Raw genomic sequence first — 27,968 nt, forward strand, 5'->3', positions numbered from 1 at the left:
CTACTTATAAAAATATACATCGCTTAATATCCGACTTTGTAATAAAATACGTTGAATATTAATTCAAACAACATTCAAGGCACATCCACTACACGGACAATGCAATAATTGCGTGAAAAGGGGAACAACTGTGACGATGTTCTCACTGATACAAGAAACAAGCGTGCACTCCCTTGATGCTGTCGACACGATACGGTACTTGTATACAAATCAGAATCAATGTCGTATTCATGTCAGGGTTTTCTGCCTACATCATCTGGAAATAAGATCTAAAGACACGGCTTGACTTTCAGACCAAAAGTCATTATACGAAGTATAAATCAGCAAAACTATTTGGAATAAAGTTTAAGTATTTTTGGAACGAGCCTTTATCATGTACATGTTTACAGTATCTTCATGCTAATTTCACTTTATTGGTGAACTCTGTCATTGTTTGAAAACTTCAAATAAATAGTTGTGGGTTATGATCTTTGCTTGTTTTCTCTGATTGAAATACCAGAAGTAGCGATAAATGTGAGGACGTCGGACAACTTCAACATGAACGATACATAAATACTAAGTATTAACACATAAAATGTCCCTGTTTTAAACATACTCAGGAAAGTTATAGTATGGAAGCACTACAGTGCCACGTATACTCTCCCGAAATAAAATGTTTGAAAGCACCACCCGTGTATTCGTCCGAAATATGCAACATTAGCCTTGTAGTTTGGAATCACTACCCGTGTATTCGCCCGAAACATGCAACATTAGCCTTGTTTGGAATCACTACCCGTGTATTCGTCCGAAATATGAAACATTAGCCTTGTTTGGAATCACTACCCGTGTATTCGTCCGAAATATGCAACATTAGCCTTGTTTGGAATCACTACCTCTATATTCTGCCGAAATATGAAACATTAGCCTTGTTTGGAATCACTACTCGTATATTCTGCCGAAATATGAAACATTAGCCTTGTTTGGAATCACTACCCGTTTATTCTGTCGACATATGCAACATTAGCCTTGCTTGGAATCACTACCCGTGTATTCTGTCGAAATGTGCAACATTAGCCTTGTTTGGAATCACTACACGTGTATACTGTCGAAATATGCAACATTAGCCTTGTTTGGAATCACTACCCGTGAATTCGTCCGAAACATGCAACATTAGCCTTGTTTGGATTCACTACTCGTATATTCAGCCGAAACATGCAACATTAGCCTTGTTTGGAATCACTACACGTGTATTCTGTCGACATATGCAACATTAGCCTTGCTTGGAATCACTACCCGTGTATTCTGTCGAAATATGCAACATTAGCCTTGTTTGGAATCACTACCCGTGTATTCGTTCGAAACATGCAACATTAGCCTTGTTTGGAATCACTACTCGTATATTCAGCCGAAACATGCAACATTAGCCTTGCTTGGAATCACTACACGTGTATTCTGTCGAAATATGCAACATTAGCCTTGTGTGGAATCACTACCCGTGTATTCGTCCGAAATATGCAACATTAGCCTTCTTTGGAATCACTACCCGTGTATTCTGTCGAAATGTGCAACATTAGCCTTGTTTGGAATCACTATCTGTGTATTCTGTCGAAATATGCAACATTAGCCTTGTTTGGAATCACTACCCGTGTATTCTGTCGAAATATGCAACATTAGCCTTCTTTGGAATCACTACCCGTGTATTATGTCGAAATATGCAACATTAGCCTTGTTTGGAATCACTACCCGTGTATTCGTCCGAAATATGCAACATTAGCCTTGTTTGGAATCACTACTCGTATATTCAGCCGAAACATGCAACATTAGCCTTGCTTGGAATCACTACACGTGTATTCTGTCGAAATATGCAACATTAGCCTTGTGTGGAATCACTACCCGTGTATTCGTCCGAAATATGCAACATTAGCCTTCTTTGGAATCACTACCCGTGTATTCTGTCGAAATGTGCAACATTAGCCTTGTTTGGAATCACTACACGTGTATTCTGTCGAAATATGCAACATTAGCCTTGTGTGGAATCACTACCCGTGTATTCGTCCGAAATATGCAACATTAGCCTTGCTTGGAATCACTACCCATGTATTCTGTCGAAATGTGCAACATTAGCCTTGTTTGGAATCACTACCCGTGTATTCTGTCGAAATATGCAACATTAGCCTTGTTTGGAATCACTACCCGTGTATTCAGCCGAAATATGCAACATTAGCCTTATTTGGAATCTATACCCGTGTATTCGTTCGAAATATGCAACATTAGCCTTGTTTGGAATCACTACCCGTGTATTCGTTCGAAATATGCAACATTAGCCTTGTTTGGAATCACTACCCGTGTATTCGTTCGAAATATGCAACATTAGCCTTGTTTGGAATCACTACTCGTATATACTGCCGAAATATGCAACATTAGCCTTTTTTGAATCACTACTCGTATATCTAGCCGAAATATGCAACATTAGCCTTGTTTGGAATCACTACTCGTATATTCAACCGAAATATGCAACATTAGCCTTGTTTGGAATCACTACTCGTATATTCTGCCGAAATATGCAACATTAGCCTTGTTTGGAATCACTACCTCTATATTCTGCCGAAATATGCATCATTAGCCTTGTTTGGAATCACTACCCGTATATTCTGCCAAAATATGCAACATTAGCCTTGTTTGGATGCACTACCCGGCGTGTTTACGCACGAAATATGAACATATCAGCCTTGTTTGAAAGCACTACCCGTGAATTCGCCAGAAATATGAATATACGGGGGATAAAAAACATTCTGAAAGAGTAAAGCCGACGGATACCTTTTTTCGAAGTTTATCCTTTGTACCCATTTATCAAAGTATTAAGAAACGTTTTAGTGAATTTAACGGAGTATTAAAACATTTTTGCTCAAGTTAACTATTTGTCTCATATTTAATTGTTTAAGATCCTACACAAAAGCAGCTTTGAAGTTGTCTTGCACTATCCAATAAATTTTGAAACATGAGTCAATTAAAGAATTTATGCTTTGACACAAATGTGTCAAATCAGAGTTGTAAAATAAATTACCAGGCTTTAAATGCCTGGCGAAAAGACCTCTAAATCCTAATTTGGCAATAAAAAGGCTGACACCCCATACTGCATTGTACTGTTGAACTATAGCAAGGGCTATAAATCAGTTTATTACGTTTCCTGGGACGAAGCCTGTAATTTACTTTGAAAGAATCTCTCTCGCCACACAAGATGACCAAATTACTAGTCTGGTTACCAGTCCAAATAATTGTATGTTGAAGGATTTGTTAACGATTTTAAATATGGCAAATCTTTTAGCAGAATCTCTTCATGAATGTCTATTTTTTAGACTAGTCTGGTTACAAATTCAAATTGTCAAAAACACCCTGTCTTTTAAAAAAAAATATAATGTTAATTTCTGCATTCTTTTAAACGTTCAAATCAATTGTCTTGAAATTTAAGTAATGAAATTTGGAATTTTTATTACGTTTTTATTATATACTTTAGTAATATTGCTTTTTGCACGAGAACGTTCTTTCCAAATACACTGTTTTGCTAAGTTTTAAATTATATGAGTGTATAAAGTAAGTATACGAAAAAAATAATCCTATCATATCAGTTGTAAGTCAAAAAACTATATATTGTATATACAGTATGTACAAAATTTGTTTTAAAAGTTTGAAATATGAAGCAGAAATTAAGACACATCCTGGTTTTACGGTACAACCATTCTGAAAGATATGCATGGAGAGCTCGAGCCAGAAGCCAGACTACTTGAAAAATCTTCAATAAAATTTCTGATCATTGAGTAGCATATTGAAAGTTTAAAATCTGTTAATGAACAGCTTGTTAAAGGTATGAATTGCATTTTTTAAAGAAAACATTACTAAAGTAATAATGATAGTGCCTAGTATAGCATCAATAATAAAACATCTTATAACATAAATGAATACTTTGCCTTGTAAAGTACTTATGAAAATGCCTCGTAGAGCATAAGTGATGATGTCTCGTAAAGCATGAGTGGTGATGCCTCATAAAGCATAAGTGGTGATGTCTCTTAAAGCATAAGTGATGATGTCTCGTAAAGCATAAGTGGTGATGTCTCGTAAAGCATAAGTGATGATGTCTCGTAAAGCATAAGTGATGATGTCTCGTAAAGCATAAGTGGTGATGTCTCTTAAAGCATAAGTGATGATGTCTCGTAAAGCATAAGTGGTGATGTCTCTTAAAGCATAAGTGATGATGTCTCGTAAAGCATAAGTGGTGATGTCTCTTAAAGCATAAGTGATGATGTCTCGTAAAGCATAAGTGGTGATGTCTCGTAAAGCATAAGTGATGATGTCTCGTAAAGCATAAGTGATGATGTCTCGTAAAGCATAAGTGGTGATGTCTCGTAAAGCATAAGTGGTGATGTCTCGTAAAGCATGAGTGGTGATGTCTCGTAAAGCATAAGTGATGATGTCTCGTAAAGCATGAGTGGTGATGTCTCTTAAAGCATAAGTGATGATGTCTCGTATAGCATGAGTGGTGATGTCTCGTAAAGCATAAGTGTTGATGCCTCGTAAAGCATAAGTGGTGATGTCTCGTATAGCATGAGTGGTGATGCCTGGTATAGCATGAGTGGTGATGCCTCGTATAGCATGAGTGGTGATGCCTGGTATAGCATGAGTGGTGATGCCTGGTATAGCATGAGTGGTGATGCCTCGTATAGCATGAGTGGTGATGCCTGGTAAAGCATGAGTGATGATGCCTCGTAAAGCATAAGTGGTGATGTCTCGTAAAGCATAAGTGATGATGTCTCGTAAAGCATAAGTGGTGATGTCTCTTAAAGCATAAGTGATGATGTCTCGTAAAGCATAAGTGATGATGTCTCGTAAAGCATAAGTGGTGATGTCTCGTAAAGCATGAGTGGTGATGTCTCGTAAAGCATAAGTGATGATGTCTCGTAAAGCATGAGTGGTGATGTCTCGTAAAGCATAAGTGTTGATGTCTCGTAAAGCATAAGTGATGATGCCTGGTATAGCATGAGTGGTGATGCCTCGTATAGCATGAGTGGTGATGCCTGGTATAGCATGAGTGGTGATGCCTGGTAAAGCATGAGTGATGATGCCTCGTAAAGCATGAGTGGTGATGCCTCGTATAGCATGAGTGGTGATGCCTGGTATAGCATGAGTGGTGATGCCTCGTATAGCATGAGTGGTGATGCCTGGTATAGCATGAGTGGTGATGCCTGGTATAGCATGAGTGGTGATGCCTCGTATAGCATGAGTGGTGATGCCTGGTAAAGCATGAGTGATGATGCCTCGTAAAGCATGAGTGGTGATGCCTCGTATAGCATGAGTGGTGATGCCTGGTATAGCATGAGTGGTGATGCCTCGTATAGCATGAGTGGTGATGCCTGGTATAGCATGAGTGGTGATGCCTGGTATAGCATGAGTGGTGATGCCTCGTATAGCATGAGTGGTGATGCCTGGTAAAGCATAAGTGACGATGCCTCGTATAGCATGAGTGGTGATGCCTGGTATAGCATGAGTGGTGATGCCTCGTATAGCATGAGTGGTGATGCCTGGTATAGCATGAGTGGTGATGCCTGGTATAGCATGAGTGGTGATGCCTGGTATAGCATGAGTGGTGATGCCTCGTATAGCATGAGTGGTGATGCCTGGTAAAGCATAAGTGACGATGCCTCGTAAAGCATGAGTGGAGATGCCTCGTATAGCATGAATGGTGATGCCTGGTAAAGCATAAGTGACGATGCCTCGTAAAGCATGAGTGGTGATGCCTCGTATAGCATGAGTGGTGATGCCTGGTAAAGCATGAGTGATGATGCCTCGTAAAACATGAGTGGTGATGCCTCGTATAGCATGAGTGGTGATGCCTGGTAAAGCATAAGTGACGATGCCTCGTAAAGCATGAGTGGTGATGCCTCGTATAGCATGAGTTGTGATGCCTGGTAAAGCATGAGTGATGATGTCTCGTACAGCATGAGTGGTGATGCCTGGTAAAGCATAAGTGACGATGCCTCGTAAAGCATGAGTGGTGATGCCTCGTATAGCATGAGTGGTGATGTCTCGTAAAGCATGAGTGATGATGCCTTGTAAAGCATAAATGATGATGCACCGTAAAGCATAAGTGATGATGCCTCGTATAGCATAAGTGATGTTGCCTCGTAAAGCATAAGCGATGATGCCTCATAAGGCATAGGTGTATAAGTGATGATGCCTCGTAAAGCATGAGTGATGATGCCTCGTAAAGCATAAGTGATGATGCCTCGTAAAACATAAGTGATGTTGCCTCGTAAAGCCTAAGTGATAATGCCTCGTAAAGCATGAGTGATGATGCCTCGTATAGCATGAGTGGTGATGCATCGTACAGCATAAGTGATGATGCCTCGTATAGCATAAATGATGAAGCCTCGTGAAGCATGAGTGATGAAGCCTCGAAAAGCATAAGTGATGATGCCTCGTAAAGCATAAGTGATGATGCCTCGTATAGCATGAGTGATGATGCCTCGTAAAGCATAAGTGATGATGCCTCGTAAAGCATAAATATAGATGCCTCGTAAAGCTTAAGCAATGATGCCTCGTATAGCATGAATGATGATACCTGGTATAGCATGAGTGATGATGCCTCGTTGAGCATAAATGATGATGCCTCGTAAAGCATAAGTGATGATGCATCTTAAAGCACTGTATAGCATTGATGATGATGCCTTTTAATGATAATGCTTACTACAGCATAAATGATAATGCATCGTTAAGCATATTGCCTCGTTAAGCATATACGACAATGCATCTTATAGCATAAATGACAATGCCTCGTTAAGCATATACGACAATGCATCTTATAGCATAAATGACAATGCCTCGTTAAGCATATACGACAATGCATCTTATAGCATAAATGACAATGCCTCGTTAAGCATATACGACAATGCATCTTATAGCATAAATGATAATGCCCCGTAGGAGTAGTACTCGTTTGCTCTAATCGACTTTTGGTTGTCTAACAACATAACTATGTTTATTAATTGAATGATGGTATAGTTTCTTATGAATGGGACGATTTTTCACAACTTTATTTTGAAGTAAATGCCGTTTTAACGTCAATGTTGTTAACTTCAAAAGGTGAAACATTTCACGATGCGCTCATATATTTTAATCAAACAAATGCACATCTAAAACAGTTGTCTAAAATCTTATTTGAACTGCGGTTCACAATTGTATCCAGTAAATATTTTAAAGAAAACAACGATGGGGTAAACAACGTTGTTAGCAGCGACAGTTTTGTAACATCTACCCCAAAGCACTAGCGGATCCAGGGGGCGCCCTTCCCCCTCCCCCCACCTAAAATTGTGAAGTTTTCCTTTTTTTTCAATAAAAAAAATATAGTGAAATACGCCCAAAATGCACTATTTCGGACTGGCAATTGTTAAAATTTTCTTGGAGGAGTAAAAAGAAAACCCTGCCAACACTTTAACCCAAATTAAATTCGGTTCTGAGGGAGGGGCGAAATTCAAAAGATTTTCGTTCCTAAGTTACGTCCCCTGAAATGTGGAATCCTGGATCCGCCCCTGCAATGTATCAATGTCGATACCTTATATATCAATACTAGTAAGTTTGTTATATAGCCTGATTGATGTACCATTATTATTTATGCTACGGTTTTGCTATACAATGCATACTCAGGAACAGTCATCTGGGATGTTAAAGTGACACTCTTATGCAATACTGATACACAATGTCATGTATAACAAACATAAATTTTGAGTGATAAACCCTCAACTACTTACTAAAGAATGCATTTTTGGAAAATATTAATTACTTATAAGAAGATTGTAACCGTGTATTTAATAGCTGTAAACGCAAAAATATTAAATGATTGGTGAATGCTAAAAGATTAACTGCGATCTACTATCGTCTCATAAGGTAGCAATACCGTGTTTTCTGCACATTTCTTTCAAATTAAACTCGGTATTCTTCATATGCACCATTGTTGTCGACATGTGTTCACTCTTTTTGCTATATTAAAACAATTGTATTTAATGTGTTAACTCTTATTTGGGAGTAATAGTGCATCTTTAAATATATAAAATCTATTTTCAAGTAACATTAATTCATGGAGACAGGAATGACATCATACGATGACAAGCTGCAAGGGAGAAGATGTCAGATTTGAGAATGGTTTGTCAGCAACCTACAGCAGTCCGATATCACACACCTTACAGTATCAACACACGGCAACCGATCGTATTTCACGACCCATCAACAACCGACCACTAACTCATCCCTAATTACAGCGTTGGGGCATTCCGCACTCAGATTGCCAATAGAAGTATGAGCCCATTAGAACTAATTGTTCATTTAGTGAAACTTAAAACGACTCCCGTATAAAGCTTAGAGTAGCCGCGAATAAATTCACCGGGGCTGGAGTGGTTGGTAATTCTATTGAAGAGGGGGAGAAAAGTCGTAGAAATATTGCAGAATAAAAAGATCACAAGAAAGAAAAGTCGTAAGATCTTTGGGTCAAGAACTTCAATTGTTTACTATTTCAATGCATTGGAATTGAATTATGTGTCATAAAATAGTTAGAAATAATTGTGTTTTGGTTTAATTAGTTTTTGGGCCAGAAAGTTATTCTCAAATATGATTTGAGCATGTTAAACTGGACCATTCAAAGCTGGAAGTCATTGAGGCCTCAAAGCAATTTGTGTTGTTTCTACAACCTTCACAGAAAAAAGTAGGGGCCGAATGTTCAACTTAATTCAAGTTAACAACGTTGTTAACGTCCGTGTTGTTAACTTTTAAAGCCTAAGTCCTCTGGAAGTTCCATGGATTTACCTGTGTTCAATGCAGTAATTCTAACAAGATTCCAGACAAATGTTTCAGCTGTGCTTGTTTTACTTACATAATTATAGTCAAGAACAAGGTCAAATAGTTCACCTTTAAAAGTTAACAACGTGGCCGTTAACAACGTGACCGTTAACAACGTGGCCGTTAACAACGTGGCCATTAACAACGTGGCCGTTAACAACGTGCACGTTAACAACGTGCACGTTAACAACGTGTCGGGAAATACCTTAATGACCTAATGGTTCTTGTTATTATATACCCAACATAAATAAAGATTACTGAATCTTGTATTTCTTGTTAAAGATGCACTCTTACTCCCAAATAAGATATACCACATTTAATAATAGTGTTTCAATATCCCTAAAAGGATGAAAAAATGTCGAAAACAATGGTTCTTATGAAGGATACCGAGTTTAATTTGAAAGAAGTAAGCAAAGAACATGATATTTCTACCCTATGAGACAATAGTCGATCACAGTAAATCTTATAGCTCTCACAAAATATTTAATATTTTTGCGTTTTCTGCTATTAAATACACGGTAAAAGTCTTGTATAAATCAGTAATTAATATTTTCCATAAATGCATTATTTAGTAAGCAGTTTAAGGGTTATCAGTCAAAATTTATGTTTGTTATACTTGTATGTATTGCTTTTGAATAAGAGTGCCACTTTAACTTAACATAGATCTAAACAATTGACCCAGTGTGTGTGTGTGTTTTGTTTGTTTATTAGCCAGTATGCTTTAGTGTCCTTGACACTATTTGGCTACAGGGCGAGTCCCTGGAGTTTTGTTTGCATCTATTCGGAGAATCTCGGCCATCTTTATCGAAAACAACCTCGGATGTATATGGACGGTTTACAATGTCAGAAATCGGTATGTTTAAGTCCGCTGCAAGTAGATCGTGTAGTAATTTTAATTTAGCAGTTAAACTTAAAAACTTAACTATTGGGAATCTCAATTATGTTTGCAATAATGCACTTCACCGGCAATCAATTTAAACTTAGATCAACAAATACAAGCTTAAACACTTCATTTAATTAATGATATAATTCAAAATTTTACGGACTACTTCTACTGATGTACCGGACGGAATACATCGAGGTTGTTTTCGATAAAAATGGCCGAGAAGTTCCGAATGGTTTGCATCATTAGTTGTGTCCACGTTTCCTCGTTTGTGATTAGCCATACTCACAGATCTATTAATAAACAAAACATAAGTATATTTATGAGTCCATATTGACAATGGTCTTATCGTACGGTCGAATTTTTGTATGCTGCATTCTTCGATGTAATGAGGTAAAGTTTGAAACATAAGTTTCGCTGGAAATATCATTCTAGGCTTGTTATGATTTAAAAGTTTTTTTGCTTGGACACAAGTCTCAATTTCGCACGTGAAAACCACTGGCACCGGATTTTCAAACTCAAACATTTTTTAAAAAAATCAAAAAAAATCTTATAATTCCTCACTAAAAATTATAATACCGAATATGTAATCTGATATGTTGTCACCAGTCTTACACCATATAAAATTTACTAACTTCAATCTATTTTCTGTTTTATTTATACTAATGTACCTTTGTTAAGTTACCGAATAACATAACACATTAAATGATAACACGTTAAAAGTACATGTACTTGTTTATATTCCATACTATTGCATGCTTAATTTCATGAATTTAACATCCTTGTTTAGCTGTATGCTTGTTATAACACTTTCTTTCTCAAGTCACTATCTCTGCAAAACCTTAACGCAGATGTTTGATATGACTGCTGTAACATATAAAGCTGCGCTCTCACAGTTTCATGTTGTGGATTTCTTATTCTTATTTTACTTTTTTATGCTTATTTTATTGCATATAGCATTTTAAGACACTTTATGTGTGTGTGTTTTACAACATATGAGTTCCACTTGAATTGGTTTAATATGTTAAAATATGTCATTTTTGTGATTTCCACATATCTGCGATATGTCACATGTTTTATTGTAAAGCGCCCTTGAACGTATTTTTTTATGAAAACGGCGCTCAACAAATCTGGTATAATAATAATAATAATAGACCGTTTTGACATCTTTTAACAAAGATTGTCTTTGAATGAGCCATATTTTGCGGAAATGTCTGAAACAAGTGATATAAGACTGCTGATAAAATGTCAAATCGCAGTTTTCCATATTTACGCTCGAAAAAGGATGTTTTGTGTCTAAAACGTTCCTAACGCTTAAGAAAAAAAATGAAAGTTTCGGCAGATTTCCAATTGTGATTTGTCCTATTGTGTGTTATCCTATATGACTGATTTGAAAGCATGAATGCCAAAATCAGCTGATTCTGAGACAAACAATGAAAAAGTTGTTGTCAAATCGGTCAATCTGTGAGAGTGCAGCTTTACAGCTTAATACATGTTCAGATACATGTATATGATTTAATAAATCGGCAAAGGAAACCTGGTTACCAATTGTTATACACTTTGTTGAACTGTAAACATTACCGCTAAGTTATCCCTTCCGGGATAGAGTGGTAGGGTCAGGATTAGGGTTAGGGTTTGGGTTACGGATTTGATTTCCATAGACTAGCACCATCCACATTAGTGAAAACATTTTTACCCCCCCCCCCCCTTTAACTAATAAATGATAAGAAATTGAGGCGAAAGATATACACATACGCTCAAAAAGTTCGTTCTATATTATTATTTTTCGTTCAAGCTTAATCGGACTTTTATTTTAGCTTCACTGACTACGAGGTATTTCTATATCATTGAAAATCTGCATAAATAAATTGTTAAAGATTGTTAGTTTGTACACACAAAATTAAATGGTTAGGATGCAGTCGCATATCGAACGTTTTATTCTGTGTACGTACATACAAACAATCTCTAAGTTGTTTAGTGGTCTACACTATATTGTGTAAACTACCCACTTACTCGACCAGCCACTGTATATTTCTTTTTCTTCACCTGATTAAAACAAATAACGGCTGACTGCTGATAAACTGAAATAAGCATTTTGGATAACTTGAGAAACATTTCCTTCCCACTGGACAAAATATAACGTTAACCACTAAATAAAATTTTATGTCTGACATATTCTTTTGAAAGATGCACATACTGTTGACTCTCACTTGTTTTAGTTTTTAAATTGGTTAAGGACCAAAAATTTTCACAAACAATCACACACTAGGGCAACATTAAACAACTTAAACAGATAAGTGGATGAATAATACATATATTTAGATCGTATAGGTTGGGGAATAAGACATCAAGGACACTTTCTTTTATATACCCCTCCAGCAGATCGAACAAAACTGCTTGAAAGGTTGTATTTGCATTTGGAACTATGCGTCTATGTAAATAACAAATACAGAAGTCTCTATTGTACCTTGTGCATATTTCATTCAATAAAACGAATGCTAATTCGCTTAATACCGTTTCATGATTTTAACGAAATGTTAGCGCCGAAAAATGATGTCTTTGAAGTGCGTGTGGTCGTGTTTGTTCAAAAAAATCATATTTCTTTGACATCGACTTTAAATAAATTCCTCTAAAATGATATGGCTTAATAAAAGATTGAAATAAAACTATTTAAACAGCCGATGATATGTTATTCTCATAGATGGAAAAAATCGCTTAATAGTTGGAATGGAGTTAAACGCTTACTTATTTGAAATCGGACATGTTTATAAGTATTGTGTTTGTTTATTACATTAAACATTTCATTTAAATGTATGCATGTTTGAAATCCTTATCAAAGAGTGAGTTTATCCCTTAGAATGAAATATTTTAGTATTAAAGGTCGTCTCTTACATTGCATTCAAGCTATCCTCATTAAACCACGGGTCCTCTGAGCTGGAAAAAGTAATGATAACATGTATTTTATCTGCTTTATTAAGCGGCAAAACTGATTTATATGAAAGCTCGAATACATTTTCTACGATCTTGAAAAGATGGCCAAAATTTGAAATAGTTTTTGCTAGCAAAAGTGAAATCATTATCAATGATATTCGCCTAAACATGATGGGATTTTAATAGTTTTGGTAACGGTCTTGATAAATCAAATAGCAACGTTTAAATTGATGAAGTAAATTTTCTTATCGAATACTTCATAATTATTTTTTTACTCATTTATCGTTATTTTCACCTTAATTTATTCTTTTGAATAAAAGGTCCCAGCATACCAGAAGAGAATTCATTGCAGGTCACGTGCCGCAAAGGAACCAATCACGAAGAAAGAAACCTGATTCAGAACAAAGTGAAAATCATTTTCGCCAATGAGCTTTATAATGAAAAAGGTACTAAACTAGGCTGTTTGTCCCTAATATGCTCGACTGATATCTCTCAGCCTTATAAACAAACGTATTCGCAGTGTGTACTCTATCTACGAAACGTGGTTTGGAATATTAATTAATGGAAAATCAAATACAAGTTATGAACAAATGAAATACAGAAATGTAAATTGTTAATTTCTGAAAGCGAAGCAATCTGTACAATTAGATTGTAATATACCATGTGATAAACGGAATAAGTTTATTTGAAGAAGAAAAAAACTAGTGAAGTGAATGTTGTTAAATGTTGGGATTTCGTGTAAGGTAGTAACATTATGGAGGGGACTATCAGTCGATTAAAGCGATGGATTACCGTCACTATAATATGCGGATTAACGATATCTCGACCCGCGGATGCAAACTGGATGTAAGTGAGCCTAATGTAGCAATTTAAGATATCTGGGAGTAAGTAAAAATTGAGAAGTTGGATTTTTTAATTTTTTACACGTAGGCACAATCCAAAGAGTTCCCTAGAAGAGGCGCATACATATGTATAGTTTATTCCTATGTAATATTTTATTTATCTGAGTTGTTTTAGTTATTTCTTTTAACTATGCACTGCTAGGTAGTTCGACGGCGTTCACATTCACTTTACGTTGTTTTTTTAACTTATGTATTTGGAACTGTAAGTGCAGAATAGTAACCTTTGAATGTATTCTCCTTTGTGTGTCAGACTGTATTTCATCAAGGTTGCTTCTGTTAGATTTATTACCACGTAAATGGTGTTAATTTGCCTAATCAATAGGCAATATTGAAATGTTGCGCAGCAATCAATTACGCCGACATAATTATCAAATATGACATAAGTCGTGTTAAAGCTGCACTCTCACAGATTAAACTTTTTGACATTTTTTTGTCTAAGAACGAGCCAATTTTTGCGAAAATGCATGGACACCAGTTATATAAGACTGCTGACAAAAATAGATCGCAGATTTTTATATCAAAGTTCAAAAAATGATGTTTTTTTCGCATTTTTCTTAAACCGTTAGTAACGGTTTAAGCCATAAAACATTAAATGTGGAACTGAAATATGAAAATCTGCGGTCTGATCTTTTGTCAGCAATCTTTTATCATTGGTTTGCAGATATTTACGCAAAAGTTTGCCCTTTCCAAAAAAAAAAAAGTTGTAAAAACTGTATATCTGTGAGAGTACAGCTTTAAAAAGGGAAAACATTACGGAAACACACTGTCTTAACAATCATCTGAATTATTTACATTATTTTTGTCGCGATCTGTGTTTTAATAACATTTAAGGCTGATGATTGTCAATAATCAAAATGTCAAGCACGGTTCATCGCAAATATTAAAGCAAATATAACGACCCTGTGTCTTGAAGAGATGCTCAGTTAATGTTAACGATGATGTAAAAGAAAACAATCGAAACGTGGGCAGAAAAAAATTATATTTCACACTGAGCACAAAAGAATGTACCTCGCTAGATCAAAGCTGTTACCCGCAGTTTCTGTAGACAAAATACTTCTCCGACACAAACTACAAATTGATATAAGTGTCTTGCAAATACACAATAACTATGTATTACAACTATCCCAATTATTAGTATGCTAGTATGTTATTTATCTATAATTAACGATTTTTAATTGATTAATTTGTGTATGTAATATAGAATTTATGTGGAAAACTATATAGAAACGAATTACGCATTCATTTCAAATCTTTGAATGTAACACAGTATCGTAGGGAACAGACAACTAGGAAGAAAATATCAAGTATTATACCAAGAGAACTTCATTGTCAATAAAGTCGTAATGGTTTAAGCACAATTTATAGGTATGTTTTTAAAACTAAATCAGCATATTCAACATATTAGCAATAACTACTTTTAAATATTCAAATATTAAAGTATGATATAAAAACCCACGCATTGTTTTATATAATTCATCATTTTGTTTGCATATTGCTCAGCGTTAAAATATGATTTAGCATTGTTTTACAAATGATTTGAGTAATCCATCTATTTCAAGTCTGAACGAGCAGCTTGGTTACTCCATTCTAGTCTCGCTAATTGCTTATACATGTTAATAATGTGGACTTGCTTTTATCAGCAGTCAGTCAACTATTTGCATGTATAGTTCAGCTGAAAAGGGCTCGTTGATTTATATAATATATACATGATATGATTACGGTAACCAGTGTACAGTTAACCCATGACCTTCTGGTATCATTTTAAAAGAGTGGTGTGTAGCCTAAGAAAAGGTTAAATGAATACACTTAAAGTGACACTCTTATTCAAAATCAATACATACACATGTATAACAAACATCAATTTTGACTGATAAACCTTAAACTACTTACTAAATAATGCATTTATGGAAAATATTGATTCCTCAGATAACAAGATTATAACTGTGTATTTAATAGCTGAGAATGCAAAACTATTAAATGATTGGTGAGTGCTAAAAGATTTACTGTGATCTAATATCGTCTCATAAGGTAGAAATACTGTGCACGTTTCTTTCAATTCAAACGCGGTATTTTCAAATTAATTTATCCTTTTTGGTATATTAAAACAATTGTATTTATTGTGGTAAATCTTATTTAAGAGTAAGAGTGCATCTTTAATATAAATATGAGACTGTAATATTAGGAAAGGGATACCTTAAAATATTGATGGATATATACAGGCTCAGAGAGTGTGAGAGTGGTCTAGTAATAAATAACTGGTATTCATAACACATCTTGAGTCATTTCCTTCCTTAAGTCATGTTCTTAAGTATCTCTCTGGTCATTTGGTATAATAAATTAATATTATCTAAAATACTTTATTCTCATCAAGTTTATTTAAAATACTTTTATTTTGGTAAATAAACGCTTTTACTTTTCGTTAAAATTGAGTATGAAAAACATAGGAATTCGTCCTAAGATAAGAAATGTCTTAATATGTTTTATGATGATACTGTCCCAGGTGTCCGCCTTTAACCTAAGGGGTCAGTGTTCATGGCCCCTAAAAATGACTCCAGTACTGGTTTCAACCTAAATCTGGCTTCCATAACTTTAATGTAGAGATTTATTGTTTGATGTTTACTACAGAACACGTCCCAAAAGGTAACAAATAACGAGTTCGTTGAAGTTCTTTAGCTAATTTCAACCCAAGAAACGGATTCAAAGTGATTGTATATGCTGTCAACTTCCATCAAAATCGAGCTAAAGGAAATAAGTATAAATTAGATACCCATAATAGCAGGCTGAGTGTAGAAACCTCTGTATTGTTTGGTTCACTATTGCCCTGCCTAGTGTCCCATCAATTTTATTTTATCTTTGTTCCGTTGAAGTATACCTCTTAGATACTGATTTAATGCTTTCATTTAAACGTATCAGCCTATCATTTATTGCCTATATTGCTGTTTTTATAGGAAAATCTCACATAGTCGACACAGCAAAATGCCTTTCACAGTTTAATTAAACATCACGGCGTTAGTACTTAAGGTTCCAATTTGAAAGTTATTCTTAGACGCATAAAATATATATTGAACTTTTGCTCAGGTACCTTTTTATAAAGGGTATTACTTATCCATTATACTATTCGTGCCGAAATAAACAAAGCAATTTTATTGGATTGTAACATGAAAAACAGAACAGGAAGATGATTTATTTGGACTATTTTTTGCGTTTCTTATCCTCACAACTAATTCTAACTCAAACTTTAGGTATACAGATCCCATACAGCTGAAAACACCTACTAAGATATCTTGTATTGTTGGGAGTCATGTTACAGTTTTAAATATAATAATAACTGTAAGTAAGACTTATTTTATAATTTAAATCTGTTATACTCTTTTATCTAAAATTGCATTATGAATTATTATGATTATATAATAAACATTTTTTTTTCACTTTTAATACAGAACATATTATAGCATTCTAATAAATACCACAGCGAATTATATATATAAAAAAACTAACTATACAGACTCCTATAATTAAATACAAATCAATTATACGGAAGTTGATTTTTGTTGGAGCAAACATTTTGCAAGTTTCCAAACCGCATTATTTACCTGTCTAAAAATATTTGTACAGCTTTTAACCGACTACATTGTCGTGTTTTTTTTATTTAACCTAATACATTTTGTACATTCAAGAATTAAGCAATGGTATTATGATAATATACCTATCATTCAGGACTTCAATGCAATACTACTTTGCTAAAAAACTGTCTTAGCATTCTATTTAGCTTACTTGTAACAAATGCTTGGCATGTATATATGAATCGTTGCGGTTATCTTTCACCCCGTCAAAATAGAGTATATATATATATATACCCGTATAACAAATACGTCACCGTAGTGCAATAACACAATTACGGCATATAGAAAATAATATCAGATACTGTGTTCTTGCATTAGGATGACAATACATACATTCATACCATTATTGGTCCTGACCCTCGGGCTTATTTCCAGATGTACCCGTAGTCTATATATAATACTTCTGACTTTGGCTTTCAACTTGGCATGGGATCATACATTCATTATGAGACGTTTTGCTCAGGTAAACAGAAACGTATGTCATATGTGGTAAATAAAAATTATGTAACGTCATATTTGATTGGCGGAAGAAACACATGTTTTAAATGCCACTTAATGCGGTAGGACTAGTAAGAGGAAAAGGTCCTTTCCACGGGAAAGACCCTTTAAGGGACATTTTGATAAAATTGCACATGATTTGCATTTTCATTAAGCAAAGTTCATAAAAAATAAAACAAAATGATGAAACAATTGGACAAAGAAATACGTAGAAAAAAACATTAAAGTATAAAGCATAAAGAAAAATGCAATTGTTAATAAAACTCCATTAAAGCAGTCTTGCAATATTATACATTAAAATGAACAAAAACAGAAAAAATATTAAATGTACTTTTAGTTTTAAAATTAAATATAAAAGGTTCTTTCCAGATCCCTTCCATCTAATTCAGTATTGCCCCCTAAAACACCATTCGGTTTCAACCTCAAAATAAAATGTAATTAGCATGCTATTAAATTGCTATTTTCTGCTTCTTATTCGTCTAGTTTCAAAATATACCATACTTTTTATAATGGACATATAAACATTTGCTTATATTCAAATTATTACTTTGTGTTTTATTTCTATTTTCCTATCGCTTACCTACTTGATTGATTAAATTGTTTTAAACAAATTTAACCCATGTTTTTTGCTAGATGTTCCTTAATGGATTTAAGCATAGCGGCAACTAAACCATCAAAAACACACGCATTTCTTTTTTAAGGTATTAAATTACAATCTATCTTATTAAGAAAAACTCATTAGGTTGACTGAAAAATAGTCGGTGAATATTCACGTGGATCTATTGTAAAAACAAGAGTCCCAACGAGAATACGCCACCGCTTGTCTGTTTATCCCTAGGCCAAAACATAAATAAAATTGGTTTGATTAGGGTTACATCCTGTTCAAAAACAGATGGGGTATTTAGGCTTTTTATTTATTTATGATTTTTATGAGGCTTTATATAAGAGGTAATTGTCGTCATTGGAGTATGGTGTTAAATATGCACTCTCACAGATTGAAGGTTTTGACAACGTTTTAATTTTTTGTCTTGGAACAAGCTAATTTTTGTGAAAATGCATGGATACCAGTTATATATGAATGATGACAAAAAAATTAGATCGCAGATTGTTATAATTAAGTTGAAAAAAATGATGTTTTATGCATTTTTCTTAAACCGTCAGTAAAGTTACTACACATTTAAATACACGCTAAACAAAAAAATATCCAACTGACTTTATAAAACATGGGGTCGGCGCCTTTTTTGTTGGTGGGGTCGCGTTACCCGAACCAAATGTATTTTTTTTCAGGCCCAATAGAGCAAGGGGTATAACTCGCAACTTATTAAATCAAGAGTTAAGGTATTTGATATACATGCGCGTATTGTGTCTGACAACATGCGTACTAGGTTTCATCTGAATATCGTTGACGTTATAGTTTTGGCTAATAAGTTTTTGCATAACGACCCTAACAACACCGACAGAGACATAAATTTTATGACAATATTTCAAGTTTTGTTCTTTGAAAATCAAACAAGTTTAGACTGACAGACACTTTTGGTCAGACTATGCCTCAAATTGAAGGGTTTAAAGATAAACATAGCAAAGCGCGCATTCCAAACATTCGTAAGTACGTAAGATGGTACATCTAAACAGCTTGTTTAAGCATTGTTTTACACGTATTAAAGAAATTATGAACAAAATAAACTATCGAAATTATTTCTTTTTGTGATCGTTGAATTTGTATTAAAGCTAATGTGATATTTATTTTGTATTGAAGACATTGAGTTATATGTATTGTCTTTGTTAGTTATAAGGTTTATTTTAAAAGTTGAGCCTTGTCAACAACTAAAGCACTTCTTTCTACGACTCTAGGCTTACAAATGATCATATTCCTGATATATACGTATGAGATATAAACAACTTTATACATTGCATCATTTAAATAAATGAAAAATAAAACGGAAACTATTTTCTGCATGGTTATCAATATTCCTACAAAGACAGATAAATTACACATACAATGGAGATTAAAATGCAATTAACATTATTCAGATGGAGTAACGTACCATAATAAACTCATAAAAAACTAAATTTCATTATTTTACAATCTATAATGCGCTTTTTAATGAGCTATCTCTGTGTGGATGATAGATATTTTCTGATGCAAAATATTCTTTCAAGAACATTCGAGATAATAATGTTTGAAGCAAAATGAATTTTAGTCTTGTTTACCATGTTTTACTCTAAACAATCCAAAAAAACGAAAAACAAGTAAAATCCTACAACCCTGATTCTTTAAACATTACAGTCATAATTGATTTATGCGAATTTTAATTTCCCGAAAATAAGAATCACCGTGAAATACCAGACAGTGCAGTAAGGCCACACCAAATTGATCTTTCGTTCCTCGGATTCGCCGCACCTGTTTTTTTGAAAATGTAAATTTTTTTATTTTTTTTTTTTCATGCGATCGCTCCAATTTTTTTACCTGTGAACCAGCTATTTTGAGTTTAAATATAGGTTGAAGTGTAGTTTGTCCATTTTTAATATGTTTTTCGCATGCGCTCGCTTCATATTTTATGAAAAATGATTAAAAAAAAAAAATTATTTTTATTTTTATTTCGCTGGCTCGCTCCATTTTTTTTTGGCAAAAATCCGAGGAACTAAAGATCAATTTGGTGTGGCCTAAGAACGGAATTAAATATATATGACTGATACTTGTAGGAAAATAATTAGATAAACAAACAAATAATTCTGCAGGATTCATAAAAACTGCACTCGGCCTGAAGTACGCCTAAAATTCCTTACGTTAAAATAAGGAATAAAACGTATCTGAAATATTCGACTGCGCTTTGAGGAAAAACAATGATTCATTTGCGGCAAGTAATATCCTTTCTTGATTTAATCTGTAACATAATCGCTCTTTTTAAACTTTCTAACATTTTCTCTTGAATATGCAGTTAGCTAAACATTGTTAAAAACTGATATATATATATATTTCCCTTGAAACAAAATTGTAGATCTTTATTATTAATGCTTTCTGCTGAAAACCACGATGGGCTGTTATTTTGTATCCCTTTTAGGCATATAGTAAACTATAATAATTAGAAAAGCTGTAATTCAGTTATTTTTTTTTCAATGTAGGTCGCTATTTATTTTTCATTGTGAACACCAAGAGAAAATAACCCCCTAAAGACTACGTCACTCGTGAAATAAAGCCTTTTTTGGTGCTCACTCGGTGAAATATAATGCGATCTTACACTGAAAAAATATCCTCTTTTAATTCATTTCGAAACATTCGTATAAAGTGTTCAAATATATTTAATGATACACCCACTAATTTATAAAGTTAACACTTGTAGTTTTTTTCGTAACATGCCAACTAGTGTTTTACCTTGAAATAATAAAAAAAAATCATTCATCATTTTAGCGTTCAGTAATACATCATTAACCGTCTCTAAATTAGATAAATACATAGACTGGACGAAAACGTCTTTAACAAAAATGTAAAACTTACATAGCTGTTGTCATGTTTTTGCAATGTCAAAATAGACGGTGACATATTAATTGTTTTGCTGTTCACTAAGTGAACATCACGGGGATGCGCCAATCAATAAGCATTTATCACTTTGATTTATCAATTAACATCATTATAATTTTAACAAGACACATGCATCATAATATCGCAAATGTTTATGATGATTTTTTAATACATTGAGATTACTTCTAAATGCGAGAATGATGTAGGCATTGGCTATATGGATAAACAAATGTACATTTGTAGAAATATTGTCACGTATCATTTTAAATTTTTACTACACGAATCATAACAAGAATAAACTTCAAATCTTTGTTATAAAGGGGCGAAGCGCATTCTATGAACTAAATTTAAAAATGAGGTCAAATTAAAATGCTCTTTCCCAAATTCGGGAAATTAAAATTTAAAAATGAGGTCAAATTAAAATGCTCTTTCCCAAATTCTGAACACGTGCACTAAAGAGTGAACGTGCAGAAGAAAATGTTTTAATTTCGATAATTTTTGTTTTTCCTTAAAGCAGCACTCTCACAGAATTACCGTTTTGATAACTTTTTTTATTTATTTTTTGTCTTGGAATTAGTAAATATCCGCAAACCAGTGATAAAAGACTGCTGACAAAAAATCAGATCGCAGATGTTCATATTTCCGTTCGAATTTTTTTTTATGTCTGAAAGAGTTACTACCGGTTTAAGAAAAACGCATAAAACATCAGTTTTTGTACTAAACTATAAAAATCTGCGATTTGATTATCTGTCAGCAGCCTTATATCACTGGTATCCATGAATTTTTACATGAATTGACTCGTTCCAAGACAAAAATAAAATTAACAAGGTCTTCAAAACGTTCAAGCTGTGAGAGTGCAGCTTTAAACAGAATCACATATCAAGACATTCAAGTAATATTAATCAAAACCATTGAAACATCAAATAACACTCCTTTTAAGTGTAAACCTTTAAACTGACTGTATCAGAATGATCTGAAATACAATGAACAGTGAAGTGCCTATGGTTTCACCTTGGTTGACTTACTAAAGTGGTGTAGTTGTCATAAACGGCTGATCAAAGCTAATAAAGAAATAATTAGTAATGGCATAAACGTCTCATTTTACCTCGGATTCATGATGGTGCATATTGCCCATTCAGGTGAAACAAAGGGAATCCAATATGAATAGTGTTATGTGTTATGCATCAGGCAATTGTAACCTACCTCCCCCCCCCCCACCACCGCACACACACACACACCAGGTCCGGGGAATAGCGGGGACTTTGACTTTCAGTCAAGCCAAGTCCGGGTAAAATAGGGGACGAGCTGCTAGTAAAATCCCCGCTAAATACCCCGAACCCCTAGGTAGGACCCATTCCCCGCTATTATTTTTTTTTGCGCGAGGACAAAACCACCACTCTCATCCGGCACTGCGGCACCGCGGGGCCACCTGGAAGGTAAAAACACAGCCCATTTCCCCGGCTATCCCCGGTATACCCCCGTACCTGGGGGCTGTGGTTACAATTGACTGGTGCATTACTATGGACAACTTTAGTCAACAAATTGAAATTGTCTTTTTAATTAGAAAAAAATACTACCGAAACTTAAAGGCGATTTGCTTAGGCCTGACTGGCGTTGAGCGAGCGATACACAACGTTCGAACCATTCGGAACACCTTGGCCATTACCCATCAAAAACAACCTCGGATTAATGCCGGTACATCACTAGAAGTAGTTTTTGTAGAATTTTGTATTTCTAACTTAAATTGATTGCCAGTGTATTGATGCATAACTAATTAAGATTCCAAAGAGTAATGTTATTAAGTTTAACTGCTAAATTGAAATTACTACGCGATTTAGTCGCGGCGGCGAACCGTCCATATACATCCAAGGTTGTTTTCGGTGAAAAATGATCGCATTCGGGACTCCTCAGCGATTTTTATCGAAAACAACCGCAGATATATGCCGGTACATCAGTAGAAGTAGTTCGTAAAAAATGAATTATATTATTAATTAAATGTAGTGTTTTAGCTTGTATTTATTGATCTTAGTGTAATTTGATTGCCAGTGAAGTGTATTATTGCAAACATAATTAAGATTCCCAAGAGTTGACTCGTTAAGTTTAACTACTACATTGAAATTACTCCGCGATTTATTTGCAGCGTAGTTAAATGTAAAGATTTCTGACATTGTAAACCGTCCATATACATCCGAGGTTGTTTTCGATGAAAAACGAACGAAGTGTTCTGGATGCGTACAAACAACTTAGACAGACCACACACGCATCAAAATATCTTTATCAATAAATATTGCAAGGTAAATAATCATATACCTGTGCATATATATGCAGAACCCTCTGTATTTGCTGATTTTGCGAATACAATCCAACTTGCAAGGAACGTATATTCTCGTTACGCTGGGTATTAAAAGGACACATTCATTAGAATTATATAGATTAGTACACATACTAAATACGGTACATATGTTTTAAAATTAATTCGTGTAGTATTTGCTATTAGGCAAATAAATATTAGTCAGGGGCGTAGCTAGGCCTAAAAATCTTGCAGGCCCAATGGTTCTAGGTTGGTTTGGGGTAACCCCCACATTACTCACACTAAATTATATATGCAATGATTACAATAAAATCAAGCAATAAACACCAAACTTGTTTTGTTAATACGTGTAATTAAACAAACTTTTGAGTAGTTCAAAATGTTTGAGTAGATATGAGTTTTTATTACAGTTTTATTTATTTTAGCCCCAGGCCTAGATAAAGCTAAGCCATTGTAAGTAAAGCAGTTATATGTATTTCAAAACGAAAGATTGGATTACATAAAAAGAAAAACGTTCAATAACAAAATAAGAAAACCATATGACTGCCAGAATACTATGCTGACGCACACAAGAACCCCGAAACTTTATCATACATCCCTTTGTTGGTATCATCAAACGGAGCGATTTGTCTGATGTACTTTACAAGGGTTAGCCATTGTTTACATGTTTCCACAGTTTATGTTTTAACATCCATGTCTGGACGACCATATCCGATTTATCAAACCGACAACGATGTCAAATTCGACCATAAAGCAACGATATTATTACCAGCTATCACTATATCATTTGCAATCTCACACAAAACCGCCATATTGACCAGATTTTATGTGCAAGTATTCGTTCTTAATATGGCATGTTATGACTGTAACGATCACCTTTGCTGGACGAAATGCTAATATTTCATGGCCGACCTTATCAGGACGAATTGAAAGTCACACAGTTCATGTAAGGTTGTTAGCCAATACCATCTATTTTGGAGTGATGAACAATTGTCAACGATACAGTTTTACCAACCTATATGGGTATGTTTTTACTAAATACTAAGTACCAGGATGTAGTCCAGGGTTCCCTCTCTATATCTAAGATTCAGAATGGTAGTTAAGATTGATAATTTGTTTAAAGCTGAGTGATGCAAATCATATGTAGTTATTATAATTTAAATTCGGTCTAATTCCTTCATGCAGAGACAAAAAAACCATAAATATCTCAGAGACTATTTTTTTGCTGAACCAGAACTTGGCTATCTTCCGGCCTGATGCAACATTGATTCCGGCTTGAACAAAATAACGGTGCTAAACTTCAAAGTGACTGATATTCCTTTTGAGAAACGCGATATACCTTTTTATTGTTTAAATCATTTGGGTTTGGACTGACTTTAAAGGAAATGTATTGATAATATCGTATCATATAATACGTAAAACGCTAAAAAGAACATTTGTTTCCAATTTAAAGTGTTGCCTGTTTGCATTTAATAGTATTTGAAAATTAATCAGTAGTGTTTAACCTTTATTGCTGACCTCATTACAAAACTCATAATCATGTTTTCATGCATATGTATAGAATATACTGTATTTTAAATCTGACTAGTACATTTACATACCCTGTTTTAATAGAAAATCAGAGTTTCCTTGTGGTATCGGTGTCCACGTTTCAAGCAATATGTATTGAGCCAAGGAGTATGTTCTCGTGGCCTAGTATTCAATATTGGTATTAATTGGATTTCAGAACGATGTAGCTAATCGGATTACTTGTTATTAATAACTGACCATTAGAGTGAATGAAGTCAATGATGTATGACCATAAAATTGACTTAAGTCGCATATGAAATAACCCCCCTTGCCCCCCCCCCCCCAAAAAAAAAAAAAAAAAAAAAAAAAAAAAAAAAATTAGGAATATAGAACAGCACGCACACTTGAGCTAAATGAAATTAGTATGAACTATTGCATACTTCCCCTAATATCATAAAAATAGTTTTTTCGCTGATGTTGACTCCGTTAATTGTAAATTCATTTTTTTTCTATGAAAGGTTTGTAAGGTTGAGCAAGTGAACTGCCTATTTTCATGATTTTTTTTTTAAACTGACCCTTCAAAGGTGAAAACCCAAATACTAATTTCTTTGCCAGACGTTCCCTTTTTGTCTGATTGTCCATACCAAGCTAACCAATATAGAAATAAGCATTTCCTCTACAAAACAGCATTGTATGCCATAAAGGCATTCACGGGACAGTTTTATTTTAATATGTTTCAATCAAATATAGTTTGTATCTTTGTTAATAATGTGACATCATTTAAAATGATAAGTTACTTTATTATATTAAGTTCAACTATTTGTTTAAGCTATTATTTTTGCATATGGAAATATATCACTATCCATATGCATATAAAAATAAGCTATATATGATTAATTGGAAACATAAGTGTATGTGATTATTTTTATTTTTTTATTTTTAGTCTAATTCAATGTGGTTAAGATAATATGGCCAAAAAGAAAATAAGAAAATAAATAACTTCGCATTTAGTCCCGAGGTCAGCAACAGCAAAATTCATACCTCATACATTGAAGTCCATTCACTTATGTGTATGTGACGTCTATATCGTGTCAGTGAAACTCAATAGCTAACAGCTTAATATATGTAGTTAAAGAGGGTATAACCAGAACACGATGTTCCCAAATATCGGGGAAAAACCCACGTTTGTTGCGACGTCAGTATAAATACAATAATTGGGCTAATTCTAGAAACAAGGTCAAAACGCACATACAGTATATTGGTAAAAAAATAACGACGTCTTTTGATGGCTTATTAGTAACAGTACAAACTGATTGACTTCCATAATTTTTTTGTGTTTCTTTCAAAACTTATTTATTTATTACATTGATTTGATTGTTCAAAGTTAAAACTATATGAATATAATCATTGTTATTTAAAGAATTGGAATTAACAATGTCAGTATGGTCTCATTAATCAACAGCATTATTACTTTCGAGAAAATACAAATATTTTTCCATCGCAGGTATCTCGGTATCTCCGCGGTCGGCACGAGCCAACTACAAGATGACACGTGCACAGAAGTGCCAGGCCTCGTTGTGGAGCAAGTTCAAGCGTGTCAAGACAACCCCGAGTCACTCATGTGTATCAGTGAAGGGGCCCGCCACGGGATACGGGAGTGTCAGTACCAGTTTCGAAATGAGCGATGGAATTGTTCGACAAGCACTAACTACACAGTGTTCGGAGATGTTCTTCGAAAAGGTAAGGAGACTATCAGTGCGATTCATTGATGCTCTATTTGAAAAAAGGCAAACTCAATTCCCTTTGTGTAATATTTTGCTTTTCAAAGCGTATTGAAAAACAAAAAAATATATCATGAAAATGCCATCAAACTGCCGATTTCCTTTTCAAAATCATATTTTGTACCCTTTCGCATAATTGTGATATGTAAAGAATTTTTAAGTGTTGCATACAAGACTGAAGACTGCCGGACACTTTACAGTTAACAGTTTATAAACATATATACATATATGTTTATATATGTATATATATGGCCATAGAGTTTAAAAGAACACCTCTTACACATTTAGATATTCGTTTAAAAGGTACACGCTCATTTAGACATTAGTTTGGAAATTAGTTTTCATGGGAATGCATCTCTATGATATCGAAATTGCAGTTAAATTATACAAAAATATTTATATTTTGGTTTAAGTGTGGTGCGAACCCACGCCAGTAAAATAAAACAAAAACACCCTAATAACAGACGCAGGAGGACACCAGGACTAAAACAACAGTAGGGGATATTTTTACCTCTTAACAATACATTTATAACATCACGTGATAATGTTAATTAACCAATCACGCAATAACAAAGCCATGATTAAGTGATCCACTGAGTTGTTATAGCTAATGAAAATTTGTGCAAATATCATTTGTTGAAGGGTTCCAGCTTTTGGTATCTTTTGTTTTAACTCTCGTCATGATTCGCCACACTTTATTTCGTTGTACAAAAAATGCATTTAACAAAACATGAGCAAGTACCTTTAAGGAGTATGCTTGTACAAATTTACAGAATACGATCGAAGTTCTTTTACTATCTAAACATTCAAATATTCCAAATCTGAAATATTGCTTTTACTACAATGAAATTCATATCACTGCACATCCATAATCCGACTTTATATCGTCGAATGGTTGAATAAAACAGACCCATTATTGTTCTAGGCCATATCTCTGTGAGTGCAAGAATGTGTTATGAAATATTTTAATTTGGACATTCTTATCTAAATAATCGTTTAGCATTCGTGAAAACGGACCGTAAAAGTCAGAAGGCACACTTAATTTTTATTGGTTCCGACACTAAATGCGACTTTATCCCTGCATGTAGACGATTTGCTCGTTAAAGTGTTGCTTGCAAGTCAGCTACGAGATTTTTGTGGAATTTAGATTA

General features: G+C 34.2%; 2 protein-coding genes across 2 annotated transcripts in view; one reads left to right on the forward strand and one right to left on the reverse strand.

Moving 5' to 3' along the window:
* Nucleotides 1-4,811: 4,811 nt before the first annotated feature.
* Nucleotides 4,812-6,188, reverse strand: LOC128216009 (mucin-4-like). The gene has a single exon (XM_052922603.1). It carries the CDS (start codon nt 6,186-6,188, stop codon nt 4,812-4,814), a length of 1,377 nt encoding a protein of 458 aa, XP_052778563.1.
* Nucleotides 6,189-13,128: 6,940 nt separating this feature from the next.
* LOC128216567 (protein Wnt-16-like) overlaps nt 13,129-27,968 on the forward strand; it is a 45,947-nt gene continuing 31,107 nt past the window's right edge. Inside the window, exons 1-2 of the mRNA XM_052923162.1 lie at nt 13,129-13,519; nt 26,541-26,776. Of these exons, the coding sequence (XP_052779122.1) occupies nt 13,428-13,519; nt 26,541-26,776 (328 nt within the window). The 5' untranslated portion in view covers nt 13,129-13,427. The remainder of the gene's footprint in view (nt 13,520-26,540; nt 26,777-27,968) is intronic.

Source organism: Mya arenaria, chromosome 14 (genome assembly GCF_026914265.1).
Source record: "Mya arenaria isolate MELC-2E11 chromosome 14, ASM2691426v1".
NCBI classification, from domain to species: domain Eukaryota; kingdom Metazoa; phylum Mollusca; class Bivalvia; order Myida; family Myidae; genus Mya; species Mya arenaria.